Raw genomic sequence first — 15,327 nt, forward strand, 5'->3', positions numbered from 1 at the left:
ATATATATATATATATATATATATATATATATATATATAGAAAAAATTGTAAAAACCAGACCACTTGGATTAGAGACAAAAATCCTACTTCGTAAAATTAATTACTAAAATATTTTTTTGTAATTTAACCTTATAAATATGATCTTAAGCATGATTCATTGAGAAACATATATTAAGTTAGCCATTTTATTACTTCCAGAAAAGAAAACTGATGCTGGGGGATTGCTCTGAAATTTATTGACAAAAAATGAGAGATTAATTACAGCAAAAAAGGGATCGATGGGATCCCAAGTATTTACAAAATAACATTGTATGGCCTCCAGTCCGAAGAAGACTGATGACATACTTTGCAGATAGCGGATCTATCCACTCTTTTGAGCAAATGGAACACCTCAGGTGCTCGGTCATTTTATTACTTAAATAATATTTTTTTAATAGTCAAATATTGAACAACTCTGTGAAAATCTATTACTTTTACAAAAATGACTTGAACTAAAGCTTGATTTACATTAAATTAGTGTTTACGAACACATTAGAAGGTTCACATTTTGTTTAAAACTCTTTTTAACATGAATTTATTTAGGTTTGATTTTTATCCCTTATCCTGGTGTATATATATATATGTAAAATTGCTCACCCAAAATTTGAAGACTTTGAGTGAGAAAGCAATAAAGGAACAGGGCTGAACTCCAAATCTGGTATTCACTTTATCTTTCCCCTATTCCGTTCGTCTTTTCTTTCCTTAGACAGCCAGCATGGTGCTGTAGGTTCCCATAACATGTGCAGAAATTTCTTGCGATATATTGGCCCAAGATTGCCACTCATTGTGATGAACAAAACTTGGATTAGCAACAAACTCTGAAGCATAATTTATCTTCTTTGCCTTTGAGATATTGAAAAACTTGCGCGACTTCTCACATGATGTGAGAAGTGTACCAAATAAATTCGTAACTTCAGAAAAAAAAAGAATAAGGGAAAACCATAATTAGTTGAGAGAAGCGAAGTAATATGATGCCGATTATAAGGGCCAGCGTTTTCCTGCTGACTATTTGAAGAACATATCCTTGAATAGAATTTGCTTTGATCTCCGGCGTAACAAATGCGGTGAAATGGTAGGCGGTGAGTCTCCGGTCTCCATTTCAATCTCCCATGGCATCAATTTCGTGTATTGTAAAAACAAAAACATTGATATGCCAGTTCAAGCATAGCAAATGCATCACTCCGAGGCATCAAAAAAGTGATACCTGAAAGGTAGAGGGAATGGTGAGAGCTTCGGTCCTCAACCGGGTAATAAGATGAAATACTACTCTGCTAATGCGGAGTAGAATTTGTTTTGGAATTACAATTTGATTACTCTCATAAAATCGTTTTCTGAAAAATTTCATAATATTCAATAGCATGCACCTGCATTTTCTTTTTATGCATTAAGGGGATTCAATGCATAGAGCGTGCTCCATGTTTGGCGCTTATAGTGGCCTGTATCTTAGCTTTTCTTAGGACAGCTGACACTCTAACCCCGTGTTAGGGTGAACCTGGTTATATGGTTATATGCGTCATACTGGTGCATGAAATTTTTATGTGTCATAGTAGTGCATGAAATTTTTGTGCGCCATAATGGTTATGACGAAAATACCCCCATTCACACATAAAAAAAAAAAAACTTTTTTTGGCAGACAAAAATGAAAATATAAAAAAGTAAAATGGCTATAAAGGATATATCTTTTAAAATTTACTAAAATGTCCATCTACTCTTACTGCGTGTGTAGGTTGCGTGCACCTAACGGTTCACAAAACTCAATCTCATGTTAGGTCCCCAATACATGACCTTCCCTGCTTCTTTGGTGAAACAAAATTGTGGTAGTTTTTTAAGACAAGTGGGAGATTTATCATATTAACTCAACCTGTCTTGACAATGTCCAACTTAAATTGGCAAATAGATTATGCAGTAATTTGCACCACAAATTTAGGTGTTAACCTTTAAAAATAGATTAATCTTTTGGTTTAAAATAATGCAAGGATGTGTTTCTTTTCTGTAATTTTCCCTGAAATATTCTTAGATTTTCAAAGAGTTTCAAGAAAAAAGAAAGAGAGAAAGAGAAAGATGGTCATGGCATGTTTTCTCTCTTGTCACCGTCGATTTATGGCGTCGACGCCGTGTAAACTAATTAAAGCTGAGACATCACGTGAAAGCTGCCCTCAATTTTGCGAACTCGAGCGTTCCTGATGGGCAGATATATATGGAGCCTGCTGATGATTTCCTTCGGACACATCTTCAACCAGTAATACGAGCAACACGTGATTTCATGATCTTGGTCGCACTTTCCTTCTTTTTCTGGCTATTGATCTTGACTCACAGAATTGATGGAACACACAGGATTTCTGCTGTGAAGCTGACATACAGAACAAGTTCGGCCATGAAATCTGATGTCACTTTATACATTTGCGTCCATGGCCAGGAAATTTTGCTGGATTCCAATTTCCAACCACTACCCATCTTAGATGTTGATGCAATTTTGCTGTTTTATGTTATAAGAATTCATTCACTAAACCATAAAGTTTAAGTTTGCAGATATTCTATGGCCTACACAGACTAAACTTAAGATTATACATGTCAGGATTTCGTTTTCTATGGTTTAGAAACACATTTAAGATCAAACTTTCGAGGCGATTAAATTACTTACTGGTAAAAAAAAACTTGGTTCACAGTGATTGAGCTCAAGCTTGAAGCAGCAAGATGCTTGTTCATGAGCCATTCATGAACGGCCGGGTCAATTTTTTTTTTTTATAGTTAGAGACTCCTCGCCATTTAGCCTTGTAAATAACGAAGCACAACTAGTAGTTAAACCAAACATTAGAAAATAACACATGTTCTAAATTTCTATGTAGAAAATCTCTTGCCAAATGCAAACTTAGAAAACAGAAGACAAAAATTAAAAGAAGCAAATTAAAGAAATGTACCCCAAGAGGTGCAGCACCACCGGCTCTGACTAGACACGAGTGGTTGGTAAGCAGTCAGTCATTGATTCGAACATCTCCTTTTTTTTTTGTGTCAATGCATGTTTCAATGCAGTCCTGAACCTTGAGGGACGGAGAGGGGAGAGTTTTGGCTCTGGATTGTGCAGTAGAATCGAGGTTTAGGGTTTATGCAGAAGGATTAGGGTTTATGAACTGCCCATAAAAAATTTAATTTAAATAGTGAGTGATTAAGGGAAGCATTGATTAAGGCCCTTCCAAAAGCACTTGTCTCATTCATTAGAAAAGAGCTTTCTCCTTGATACCTTGTTAGGTTCACTTTTTCAAAAAAAAAAAAAAAATTTGCACGATGACTATCATTAAGAGACAAGTTTAATCATGATTAGTATGTTCGATCATGAAAATGCTTAGTTATTTTTCCGAAAAAGTTATAGATGGACTTTATTCCTCCCATATTTAAATATCAAGAAAGCAACGTTACCCATATCTTTTGAAAAGAAGAGCGTGGCTTCCCTAGGAACAAACTTATTATAGTGTTCAAATACACTGGACCCGATAACGTTATTTTCCTGTCAGGATCCGTATTGGCTTCCGATCCAAATTGATAAAGTCTGGTGAAATTCTCGAGAATTTAGCGAGATGGATATACAACCTAGGATTCATGATATCATGAATCTTATATGATGATAACAAATCGGGTCAGATCCATTCAAAGGCTTATTTTATCTTAGAACTGGTCAAAGGGAAAAAGCAAGGGGCTTATAACGCCTTTGGAAAACGCTAACAACTCATTCCTAGGAAAAGGCATTTTGGATCTGTAATTAGAAATGATATTGGTGATCATCTAATAATTGGGATAATGTTGACACAAGTTTAATTATTAAAAAAAAAAAGAAAAAGAAATTGTGTAAAACAAACTTGTAGAAGGCTAATATCACCTATTGTATGGCACCAAGTTTTCCCATGTTGCACTCTCTACAAGCAACCATTCTTTTAATATTGTTTCGAATGAACGAGAGGTTAACAATCTACTATCTAAAAAAAACTCGAAGATTCTCATTTTATTCTTAGTATGTCATACTAGTGTTTTACCTCAAGCAACCATTCTTCCGATATAGTTTTGTATGAGCAAGACGTTAGCAGTCTACTATCCAGAAAAGAGGTTCAAAGACGATGGCGGCATTGTACCATTCAGCTTAGGTACCTCATCCTAGCATCTAAAGACATTAAAAAAAAAAATAGTACCTACCAGAATCAAACTAGAGACATGTCTTTTCATATGCCTGTAACCCAACCAGCTACACTATAACCTTTACGACCAATTTTTTTTATATTATTAGCAAAGAATAAAGTCAGGATTATCAAAATTGTTAAAGGTCTCTCTTTTTCTCTCTTCCTTGTGTTTGTGTGTGTGTGCATGCAGACACAAATATGTTAGATGTCAAATGTTGCAGGATGATTAAAAATTAGTAATCCACGTACTAAAAGTATCATAAACCCAAGTGTTATCAATAGAATGTATGTTCATGTGACAATTATTTTCTAATGGTAGATTTTTAATTTAAATATTTATTTAAATGGAATGGGACCCAAAATTTGGGAGGAGAAAAGGAATTACCACATATTCTAGAAAGGCTGTCTTGGAGAGTTGGCATGACCCACATGATAAGTGAAAAGCATGTCCCCACCAGAAAAAAAAAAAAAAAAGATGGTACAGTTGTTGGGCAAGGTGATGACTCTTGGAATATTTCTATGTTATCTATTTCTCTTCAAAAGCAAGCTACATGTCAAATATCAATTAGGGCTAAATTGCAAAAAGGGGTCTAGGTTTATCAGATATGCATAGGAACCGCTGAAACTTTGCCAGAAACAAGCAATTTTAAGGGTCTCTGAAATGAAAATTAAGTGTAACAGTGACAAGTTGTAAGCAACGTTTCATATTTAGGTGACCAGTTTAGTTAATTTAGTAACTTATCATGATAAATACAAAGTTTAAGCATTGGTGAAACTTGGCATGAAATATGAATTTTGAATGAAGTAGCTCACCTAATCCATTCCATTAATATTCTTTTGTTCTGCCTTGAGTATGAGTTTTGTCATGATGATCACAATAATTAACATCACAAAAATTGTACATGATATTTTATGCCACAGCCCTAACCAAAGTTGCTATATTATCTAAATCTAGATGAACAACTTGTGAATGTCACAATCAAGTTGAAGGGACATTAAAAGTTCAAAGCAGTGGAGGAGACACAAACAAGCAAGCAGCCCCACAGGCCCCTTTTACTTGCCAATTTAAATAACACAAATACATCAAAAATTACCATTTTGCCCCTGCATAACTAAAGAATTATATATCCGCGTATCTTGACCGACTTGAATTTGATCATTTTGCGACGCTTCAACTAGAAATGTACATATTTGTGCCCGAGCCCCGCCTCTGAATTTCTTGCTCCGCCACTGAGTATCGTGGTCGATGAGTGGTCCAATTTGAGCTCATGCAGTTGGACCACTCCATAAATGACCATGTCCTTGGAGTCCAGATGATGGACTTGGCTCCTTCAAGGGTGGGCATGGGCTCATTTGTGTAGCGAACAAACCAATCTCTTTTCAATGGTTTAGGGACGTTTGTGTATTTTTGTTAAGGATGATGAAAACTACCAACTTCCCTTTAATGTTAATGTGTTAAACTTACTACCTTAACAGGCATGACTTAGAACCCTCATAAAAATCATAAGGAGAGTGAGTATAACATAGCTAGTCAAACGGGCAGTTGTGAAAACTTTACGTCATCAATCAAATTCATGTGTACATTATGCTCATAAACCAAGCTTGAGCAGCGCACTAGAGGCAAGAAGAGAGAAATAGTCGAAGCTTCAGCTCTCATCTAGGTGGCTCGGTTATGAAGTCACTAGAGAATAACCATTCTAATGTCATTCTTTGTATTTAAAAAGTGATATGTTGTCTGAGTTATGTGAAATTTTTGGTTGAGGAGCACTCAAAATCTAAATTTCAAATGTTAACAAGTTTAAAAAACTAAAAATTAATGAAATTTTTGCATGAAAAATAACGTAAGTTGTAAGGGATCAGGAAAGCAGAGCTGCCCACCGCACGGGGTCCCCCTCGAGTTATTACATTAATAAATTCCTTCAGAAACACTCGACCGACAGAGATGTGATGCCAGTTGAGGGTAGATTTGTCATTTGGGAAAGGTGAAAGTATCGGTTTTCCCTCTACAAAATTACAGAAACGCCCTGCTACTGGTTTAGTATTTCAATGGGCTATCGACGGGTCGGATCGATCTGGTTTCTGACCCGAGTCAAATACGAAAGTTCGTCTTCCAAATATTCGAAAAGAAGTCTAATATGATATCATGAAACAATATTGACGGAGGCAATATGATATATGAGTAAAATGTTTTCTCATTTTGGATCTGATTCTATGTGTCCGAACCCGTAAATAAGGGTATTCTCGGCATAAGGCAACTATTTGCGGCCCGGTCTTTAAAAAGTCGAAATTCCTTGACCATTGTTGTGAATTCCATACACGATCTCGTAATTTCGGAGCACAAAATTTTCGCTTTGGACCACCGGGATCGTTTATTTTCCTAAAAGCACACTCAATCTCTCCAGATTGAACCCCTGCTTTCTTTCCGAAAATTGTAGAAAAGGGCTTGAATGTTGGGTCTCTAACAAGCTGGTGGCTCTTTCAGTTTTAAATCTTGAACCCTACATTTGGGGGAAGAAGCGCCTTATCTTATCTAAAATTGACATTGTAACAAATTTCATATCTCAACTTACTAACTTATTGGTTCATTATTTTCTTGTGAAACAAAGCTCAAGTGAAAGTCATATCGTAGTTTGGGAACAAAGGGCAATCTAATATTTCATATCACTATATTGTACACCTATGGTTTTGGCGTGTTTATGAAGTATAATTCACCCCAGTATAAACCAACCTCTTTGAATTCCCCTGTTGTTTGATATTGTGTTTTGTCCGTTTCTTTAGTATAGTAATCAGTGCTTAATACTTCTAGTTAACGACATCAATAAGTTAGTCTTTCTTAGAAATTTTGAGTGTAACTTTTGTTTGGCTGGGCATAGAAAATTACTTCAACTAATGATCATCCTGATTTTTTTTTCTAAAATTGTAAACTTCATCAAATACCCAGTTTATCTTATAAGGTAATATCTCTTTTTTTTTCTTATTTTGAAATATTTATTCAATATCTGATCAATGGGATGTTCTAAGTGAGATCCAAAAGTTTCTATTTGGCTTAAACTTAGTCGTTGGGGTTTGATTCATCTAGTTCTATATTTAGCGGTTTGGTTGAAAGTTGGGTGCTGACTTGAGAATGGTAGGATGTGAAATGGAGATTTCTTCTCTGTTCTTAAAATTACTGGATCCATTCAATTTTCCACCCCTACTTTTAGGATAATATCAAAGTCATTTTGTTTTTTCTTTTATTTGGAGATTAATCTAATTTCAGATAATGTTATTATTTTCTAGGAAGTTCTTAACCACCAAAGTAGATGTGATTCAGGCCTCTACCTGGCATTTCTACAAATTGTTGACAGTAACGAGCATCCATGTGGGATACCCGGAAAATAATTTTTTTTTTCCTGAAAAACTGATGTGTCAAAAAGAAGGAAGAAAAAGGAAGGGGCATTCTTTTGCCGTGAGCTTCTGTTTGGTACTTCGCTGTGTTGTTTCGAGAAAAACTTCCAAGCAAGAGCGTTTGGTAACTTTAGTTTTCAGTATTGCAGAGTTCTGAAAATTTTTAGGGTGAAAAGAAACGCTCTAGCAAAAAAAGGAAGAGAGAGAAATGGTGGGTGGTGGTGCCCCCCACTGAAACAGTTCGTCTCTCAAGTGTGAGCTCCAGAGAGAGAGAGGGAGGGGGGAAGGGAGAGAGGGGTGAGTGCTCTCAGTTTTCCCCTTTGCTTTGCTTTTGTTCCAAGGATCTTGTCTCTCTCTCGTATCTTCTGATTTGCTATTCCTCATAGACCCAGTATATCTATTCCTAATTTTCGGATTTTAATCTTGCATTGCACTCCCACTAGCTCTTTCTCTCAGGGTGTGAAGAGTTCGGTGAGTGGGAGATTTTCGGGCGAAAGCGGTTGTGGGGAGTGCCGCATTGTCGCATGATACAGTGACGGTGGTGAGTCCTCTGAGATCCTCTGGTCCAATTTGATGCCCTACTCCTCTTCTTCACTTTTTAGTCACTGGTCTTACTTTGTCTTGCTTGGGATTCTGATGTCTTCTGCGGATCTCGTTTGATTCTCTCTCTTTCTTGTTTGTCGCTTCAGTGTTCAGTAGGCTTACACTCCCTTGTGGAGTACTGAGGCGATCTTTGAGCTTTTTTCATCGGCATATATGGTTGTGTGTCGTTTATGATCTTGGTTTACTTCCTTCGCTTACTAATCTCTTTTTTCCGTTTGCGTCTTACCTCCGATGTGTGCATTTCTACCAAATGCATCAATCCTGGTTTGCTAGTTTGGTAATCTGGGAATTGTTTGTTTTTTTATGTTTCTATTCTACTAATGTGCATTTATTTCCTTTTTGTTGTTTCTCTTCTTTTCTGCAATTTTCATTGAGTGAAATTGTGTCTGCTTCTTCTTTCTCGTCCCCTTGCTTTCCATGTGCATTTTCTGTGTCACCCTTTACGTGCGAGCTTTTGTTTGATATATTAATTTTCTTCTTTAGTTTTCTTTTATCCATTTCCCACCTCAGGCTCTTTTGGGGTGGCTTCAACAAGTGGATCCGCGAGTAACTGGATCTTGGCGTGTCGGTTTGTGCCGATGAGCGCTTCTTGTTTTATTGTCCTATGTGAATCCACTTGGAATTTGGAAAGATATCACATTTGTTGTATTTTTTTTTTTCTATTGTTCTTCTTTACTGATGAAAGCGTTCGCTACATGTAGGGACTTTACTAAAAAGGTTTTGCTAATTGGCAACTGGTACCTGTGGTAATGGGTAAATCTCCCGGTAAATGGCTTAAGACCCTTCTCTTCAGGAAGAAAAGCACCAGATCCAATTATGCAAAGACAAAGGATAATCCGGTAAGCAGATTGTCAGCTGGGTTTGAGGAACAGTCAATTCATCAATTCACGTCTTTCATCTTCATGGTTCTTGATACTCGATGTGTGAATTTTGTGTTTATAAATGCACAATGTGGTCGTAATTATCAGCGGCACATTCATTTACTTTTTGTGGTGGTTGTATTTAACGCCATTTATTCAATATGTAATTGCAGTTGTTTTAATGATTTGCTATGCTTTCCTTGCTGCCGCTGTTAATTTTTCTTTTCGGTACCGTGACCGCCTTCATGGTTGATATTTGCGTGCATTTTTTTTATTTCAAAGTTCATGCATATCCGCAACATTGCACTTGATGGGTGCCTAACAAATCAAGAAGGAAAAGGTTGGCAAGTTTCTTGAGCTTTGCCTGCCTATCGCTTCTTGACAAAGACCGAATGATACACTATCGCTTCTTGACAGAGACGGAATGATACACCAGATAGACTACATTACAGGGCAAGTTTGTATTTGACATGGTATTATCTGAAGGTTTGGATTCTCTCTCTCCCCCACCCCCTCCATGCGCACATGCACACACATGTAAACGTGATTCATTTTGGGTTACTTTCTGGTTAGCAAACATTTGTCTGTTACTCAGTTTGTGATGAATGAGCTAGCCGTTCCTAGCATTTGAATGCTTTCTTTAAAAAAGGAAAACTGTTTTTCTCTCTTTGAAGATTGTTTTCTGCTTCTTAGACGTGTTTAACTAAAGACTGTTTGAATATTTGAGAGTAATAGATATTTTTGGATCTTCGTGTGAAGGTCACAAATGAGAAGGGCCAGCTGATCTCTCCAAAGGAGCCTCTTGCTGACTTGGCTGTCAATTCATCCTTGGTTTCCCAGCCAGTTCCTACAAAAAATGATGTAAATGGCTCTAACGTGGAAGCTGAGACGAGGGCAGCAGAAGAAGTATCATGTGAAGTAGGCACCTTTGTGGCTGTGCACAAAGACGTACAGAGCTCTGATTCAGGTGTTGGAACCAGGGTTTCATATGATCCTGAGAAGATCCGAGAAGAGCAGGCTGCAATAAAAGCACAAGCAGCTTTTCGAGGTTACCTGGTATCTTTTTATTGCTGGACAAAGTCATTTTGATTGCACCAGTTCAAAATAACTTCATCAATTTTTATTTATGTTATTGTCATTTATAGAATAATAGAATATAACTTTCTCTGTTAGTTTTTTAATGAACCTTTATTAGTTTTTTAATGAACCTTTAAAGACATGCTTATTCAATCATGACATTGTGTTATCTTGTTTGGTTTAAGTCAACTGCCATGGTAGTGCTTCAATATTGTCTCTGACATGCTATAGTTTTAACAGAAACAATAATGATCCTGTAAATATTTGTTATTTGTTCACAACAGTTGCCAAGTATTTCCAGATTTTGGCACAGTAAATAAGTTCCATTCTGGGGACCCTTTTTTGCTGGTATCTGTCAGCCTGTGAATCCTCAGATGAAGGGTTTCAGTTAACTTGGCTGCAGTATGGCCAAGCAGTTGGTGCTTAATACTAGATTTGGCAACTAACCAATGTTGTAAATACTAGATTCTGCATAGTTTCAGAATCCTCACTAGTACGGCATTTCAGCTGATAGGCATCAGCCTGCATCAGGTCATGGCTATAAAAAATTAATTTTAGATTACTCTCTTTTATTATTTTTTCTACTGTTTTATTCAAGACAGGGCTAAAAATTTAGTTTTAGATTACTCTCTTTTATTACTTTTTCTACTGTTTTATTCAAACAAGGCTGAACATGGCCAATGAATAAGGCCAATATAGGCTGATGTGGCTCAAATTAGCTAAAATATTTGGATAGCCCTTATCGGCCTCTACAGTGTTGCAGTGAGGGACCGGTATGATGTTTAGTGGCTCATAGAGCTAATATGCATCGAGATTGTTGACATTGCAACTGAAACATAAATTGATTTTCCAGGCGCGTCGTGCATTTCAAGCTCTCAAGGGTATCATCAAGTTGCAGGCTCTTGTTCGTGGCCATCTGGTAAGGAGGCAGGCTGTGGCAACTTTGCTTTGTTTGCAGTCTATAATCAAGTTGCAAGCAGCTTTCCGTGGACAACGGGTTAGAGCTTCTGATCTTGGGCAAGCCCTACATCAGAACTTGGGTGGCGGAAAAATAATGGTAATTACTATTGCAGGACATCATTACTGTGATACCATTTATTGTTTTCTATTGTTCCACTCAGATGCAGGTAATTTTTTTTTTTTTTTTTTTGGGGGGGTGGGGGTGGGGTGGGGTGGTCATGTTCTAGTTTCTGTTTCTACTTGCTAAATATATTTTCCATCCATTTCAGAATGATTAATATTCAAATAATTTGATTCTCGTTGTAATTTATTCTCTATCAGAATACCAACTTTTCTGGTGCCATAAAGGGGCTATCAGCTCAGACAGACAGACTACTTTCCAGTGCTTTTGCTAAGAAGGTAAATGTAATTTCCTGCTTTTTCTGCACTAAATATTCCTTTCTTAGTTCACACTATTTGAGTGTTGTTTTCAGCAGCCATTGAACTTAGTTCAGTTCCTTGCATTAGCTTGAACTTTGAAGCCAGTGTCAAATTCATGCCTCAAAGCTTGTCAGATATTCTTCCTGATTAAATTCGAGGGAACCCATTCATGTATTCTGCATATGCATGCACATGCTTATTGACAATATTATTGTAGCTTACATGAAGAATATGCAAGTGATATATTGAATGAGCTACCACATGGGGCATGAAGTCCATGTCATTTCATGTCTTCTGGGCACAGGATCTTATTTCGTGTGTGCCTTGCAGATAATTTCTTGCTTATCCCATTGTGTCAACTTCTTACAATGCATTTTTGTATGTTACAGCTTTTAGTCTCCTCTTCTATGAGGAAACCGCTGCAACTTTTTTATGTTGAATGTCAACCAAACTCTGCTTGGAGCTGGCTAGAACGTTGGACAGCTTTCCGATTCACTCTTCCAGCTGTCCAGTCAAAGAAGAGAGGTGACACAAAGCTTCATAAGCACACCATGTCTCGTAGTGTAGAGAATGAGGCAAACAGGCTGAAACGTAATACCCGAACACGTTCCCTTGCACACGGTGAGTCTATTGTGTCAAGTACTGCTCATGAATCTGAAAGATCGAAGAGAAATCTGAAGAAAATACCTGCACAACCTGTTGATTCACCTCAGGAGCCTCAGAGTGAGCTTGAAAAGATTAAACGAAACTTGCGAAAGGTAACTTTAAATGCTACAACTGACATTGCTTCAGATCATCAAGAGATGGAAACTGAAAAGGTGAAGCGCAACGTGAATCTGAGAAAGACTTCAAGTTCAACAACTGAGTTTCATGATAATGGTGAAGCAGATTTTGTTGATAAAAGCAGTAAAGAGTCACCCATTACTTACGCAGAGCAGCCTCAGCTAAAGGCAGTTTGTGAACCAATAGTAGCAAACAGTCTGGCAGATTTCCCTGAAATTGACAAATCAGTTGAGCTGAATGCAAATGATACAACGGAACCAGTAATTCCACCAGAAAACATTGTAAAATCTGAGAGTCTCTCTGCAGTAAATGGGGAGCTAAGTTCTCACTCTAAGGACGATGAAGTGTGCATAGATAATCAGAAAACCAGTAAGCGTAGGTCTTCCTCCCAAGAAAATGGGTTGCATAGCAACCCAACACTACCTAGTTATATGGCGGCGACTGAATCTGCAAAGGCTAAGCTGCGTTGCCAAGGTTCTCCAAGATTCAGTTCTGATGGGACAGAAGGAAATGGTTTTACCAGGCGTCATTCTTTGCCCTCAGTTTCCAATGGGAAAGTGAGCTCTTTGTCCCCAAGAATGCAGAGGCTTGTCCAATCTAATGGGAAAGGAAGCATCAGAGACAGATCACTGCAGTCATCTCGTGATGGGAATGGTAAGAAAATTGGATCTCACGACTTATTATCAAATTTTAGAAATTTCTTTGCTTTTTTCTTGTCACTTCTTGGGAATTGAACCACAAACAACTCCAATCTTTTCCATCTTTTAACCTTTTAGTAGATTGCCCCTTAGAATGGGTATTCCTTGTTGGGCAGTATAGCTGGTAGAAGTCTAAACCCCCAAGTTGAAGATTTCCAAGAGAAGAGTTTCTTATACAGTTTCAGGGTCTTGTCCTTCCCAGCTATGGACTTGAAGAGGATTGATTAGGTTGGAAGGTTGTAGTTGTATATCTTCTTGTACTGGTAATACAACTTGATTATAAATGTTTAAAAACTCTATGCTTCTTAAGCGTCTGGGTTATTAAACTCTTAATTTGCCAAATATTTGAAGTTGCTATAGCTACATTTTTGGGCTTGGAAAATTTTTCTGTTATATTTAGCAATTCTACTTCAAAATAGTTCTGAGCTTGTGAAGCATTTTTTTTTCTTATAGCAGAAAAAGTCACGTGTTTTGGCCTCTGTTTCTTAATCTTTTAGAGAAAAAGAGTTATGGTTGGACCTCCAGCGGTTCATTAGGAATGCAACTGATTGCTGTATAGTGGCTCTCGGAAGGTTCTTCAATTTGAGAGAGGACCTTTAGCATCATCATTTTCTGTGTCTATTCTTGTCCATTAGTAGTTTTCATGCGTTCAACATTATTTCATACCTATCGAATGAGCTGGTCATTAAGGTTTAAATCAAACTGTTGGTTTTCTAGCTAATTGGATGGGTAAATGAAAATCCAGTTGACAGGTTTGGGTTAGGATTCTAAATTCATTCGGGTCAGGTTTCCTGGCCACCAGCCATCTTCCGGTAGCAGCTAGGCGTCTTTTGATCTGTCCTGCCAAATAACCTGCAAAATTTCTGTATTCCTGGATCATTGCTTTTAAAGGTTTTCTGTATTCTTGGATAATTGATTTTATAGGCTTTATTTGAGGGACAAATGCATTTCTCACCGTCATGCTTGTTGCCCATTCTTGATATGCAGACAAGGTGGTTCAGCCAGAGTGGAGGAGGTGAACTGAATTCTAGATTTGTGTTCTTGGGAGAGTAAATATCTACTAGTGTACATTGTTCCAGAGAGGTCTTCACTGTCTACTGATATACTTTCAGAAACATGGTGGTGTTTGTGCTTTCCAGTTGTGGTGTTCACATTTTCTAGGGTTTGGGTTATTTTGGTTTATGTAAAATTTCAGGGCCTTAGGGTTTGTTATGGGTGTTGGTTACATGTAAGGGTTTAGAGTTTGTGTTGGTTTCTGGGTATCTATACTTGATTCCTCCTCTTTTTCTTCTTCTTCTTCTCTTCATTTTCCTTTTTTTTTCCCCTCCTTATTTGACAATGGAACTATACTCAGATGACCCTGTAATTGTGTGCCTAAGTGTCAAGGATTTGCTACCTGTTTCTGTAGGATGGTTTCTGGATAGTGGCTTGATATCTATCCAGACAGGATTTCAGTTGCATGGTTTCTCTCCTGAAGAATTTAATCTTCCTTATGCTACCAAAATTCCCCCCCCTGATCAGCACAAGCTGTAAGCAGGTGATACTTTGGGCAATTATTGCTAGAGCTCTTCCATTCTTGATTTTCATGTTCTTCCTGCAAAACTTGGCACTTCCATGCGAATTTCAATCAGTGATCCTCTGGATGTAATGTATTGATCAGTGGGGATGAGACCGATGTTCTAGCATTTGAGTGTAGTTAGTAGTCTCTGTTCTGTATTGAAGGTCGTCTTTGGCAGCACAAATCAAAATCATGTCTATTATTAGGTTAAACGATAAAAAACTAAACGTTGGCTGCCTTTCATAGAGTCCATGGCAATAGGTAATAACTTGATTCGAGCAGAGGCCAAGTTAGCCATTGAAGCGTAAATTTTTCTTGACCAGTTATTGTGTTTTAATTTGGAAAATTTCTGCAGATAGTTTACTATGAAAATTGACTGATATAATTTATTGCAGGTTAGTACAATACATCCAAAATTTTCAACTTCTCTTCAATCTATTATCGGGTTGGCAGTGGACTATTCCAAAAATGTGGAAATATAATTTTGTTCCACATTATGTTACACTGTTTCAAACGCGTATTCTTTTGAAATACCTGCAAATCCTTACCGTGTCATTGGATTGCTCGCGTGACCTCGTAACTCTATTGGACCCTTTAAATGATGCCATCGACGGTTCTACGTCGTTAAACTGTAAACTGTGGATGTAAAAAATACCTCCCAAGTCAAATTTACCACAGAGAGAATCCCCATGACCGTATCCGAAGCATTTATGTTTCTAATAGTGACTTCATTTTTCTCAACTTCCGGCATTCTAGTCGGGTTGAGCATGAGCTA

General features: G+C 37.4%; 1 protein-coding gene across 2 annotated transcripts; it reads left to right on the forward strand.

The window, feature by feature from the left end:
• The first annotated feature begins 7,687 nt into the window (after positions 1-7,687).
• Positions 7,688-14,473, forward strand: LOC116256313 (protein IQ-DOMAIN 31-like). 2 transcript variants are annotated; one of them, XM_031632650.2, is made up of 8 exons: positions 7,688-7,890; positions 8,037-8,134; positions 8,898-9,035; positions 9,816-10,112; positions 10,987-11,190; positions 11,415-11,492; positions 11,903-12,950; positions 13,982-14,473. In XM_031632650.2, exons 3-8 carry the CDS (start codon positions 8,946-8,948, stop codon positions 14,011-14,013), a joined length of 1,749 nt encoding a protein of 582 aa, XP_031488510.1. In that variant the 5' UTR covers positions 7,688-7,890; positions 8,037-8,134; positions 8,898-8,945; the 3' UTR covers positions 14,014-14,473. The 2 variants fall into 2 exon arrangements, with proteins under 2 accessions (XP_031488510.1, XP_031488511.1); XM_031632651.2 differs by lacking the exons at positions 7,688-7,890; positions 8,037-8,134 and adding an exon at positions 8,743-8,764.
• Positions 14,474-15,327: the final 854 nt, after the last annotated feature.

This window comes from Nymphaea colorata, chromosome 6, assembly GCF_008831285.2.
Source record: "Nymphaea colorata isolate Beijing-Zhang1983 chromosome 6, ASM883128v2, whole genome shotgun sequence".
NCBI lineage: Eukaryota > Viridiplantae > Streptophyta > Magnoliopsida > Nymphaeales > Nymphaeaceae > Nymphaea > Nymphaea colorata.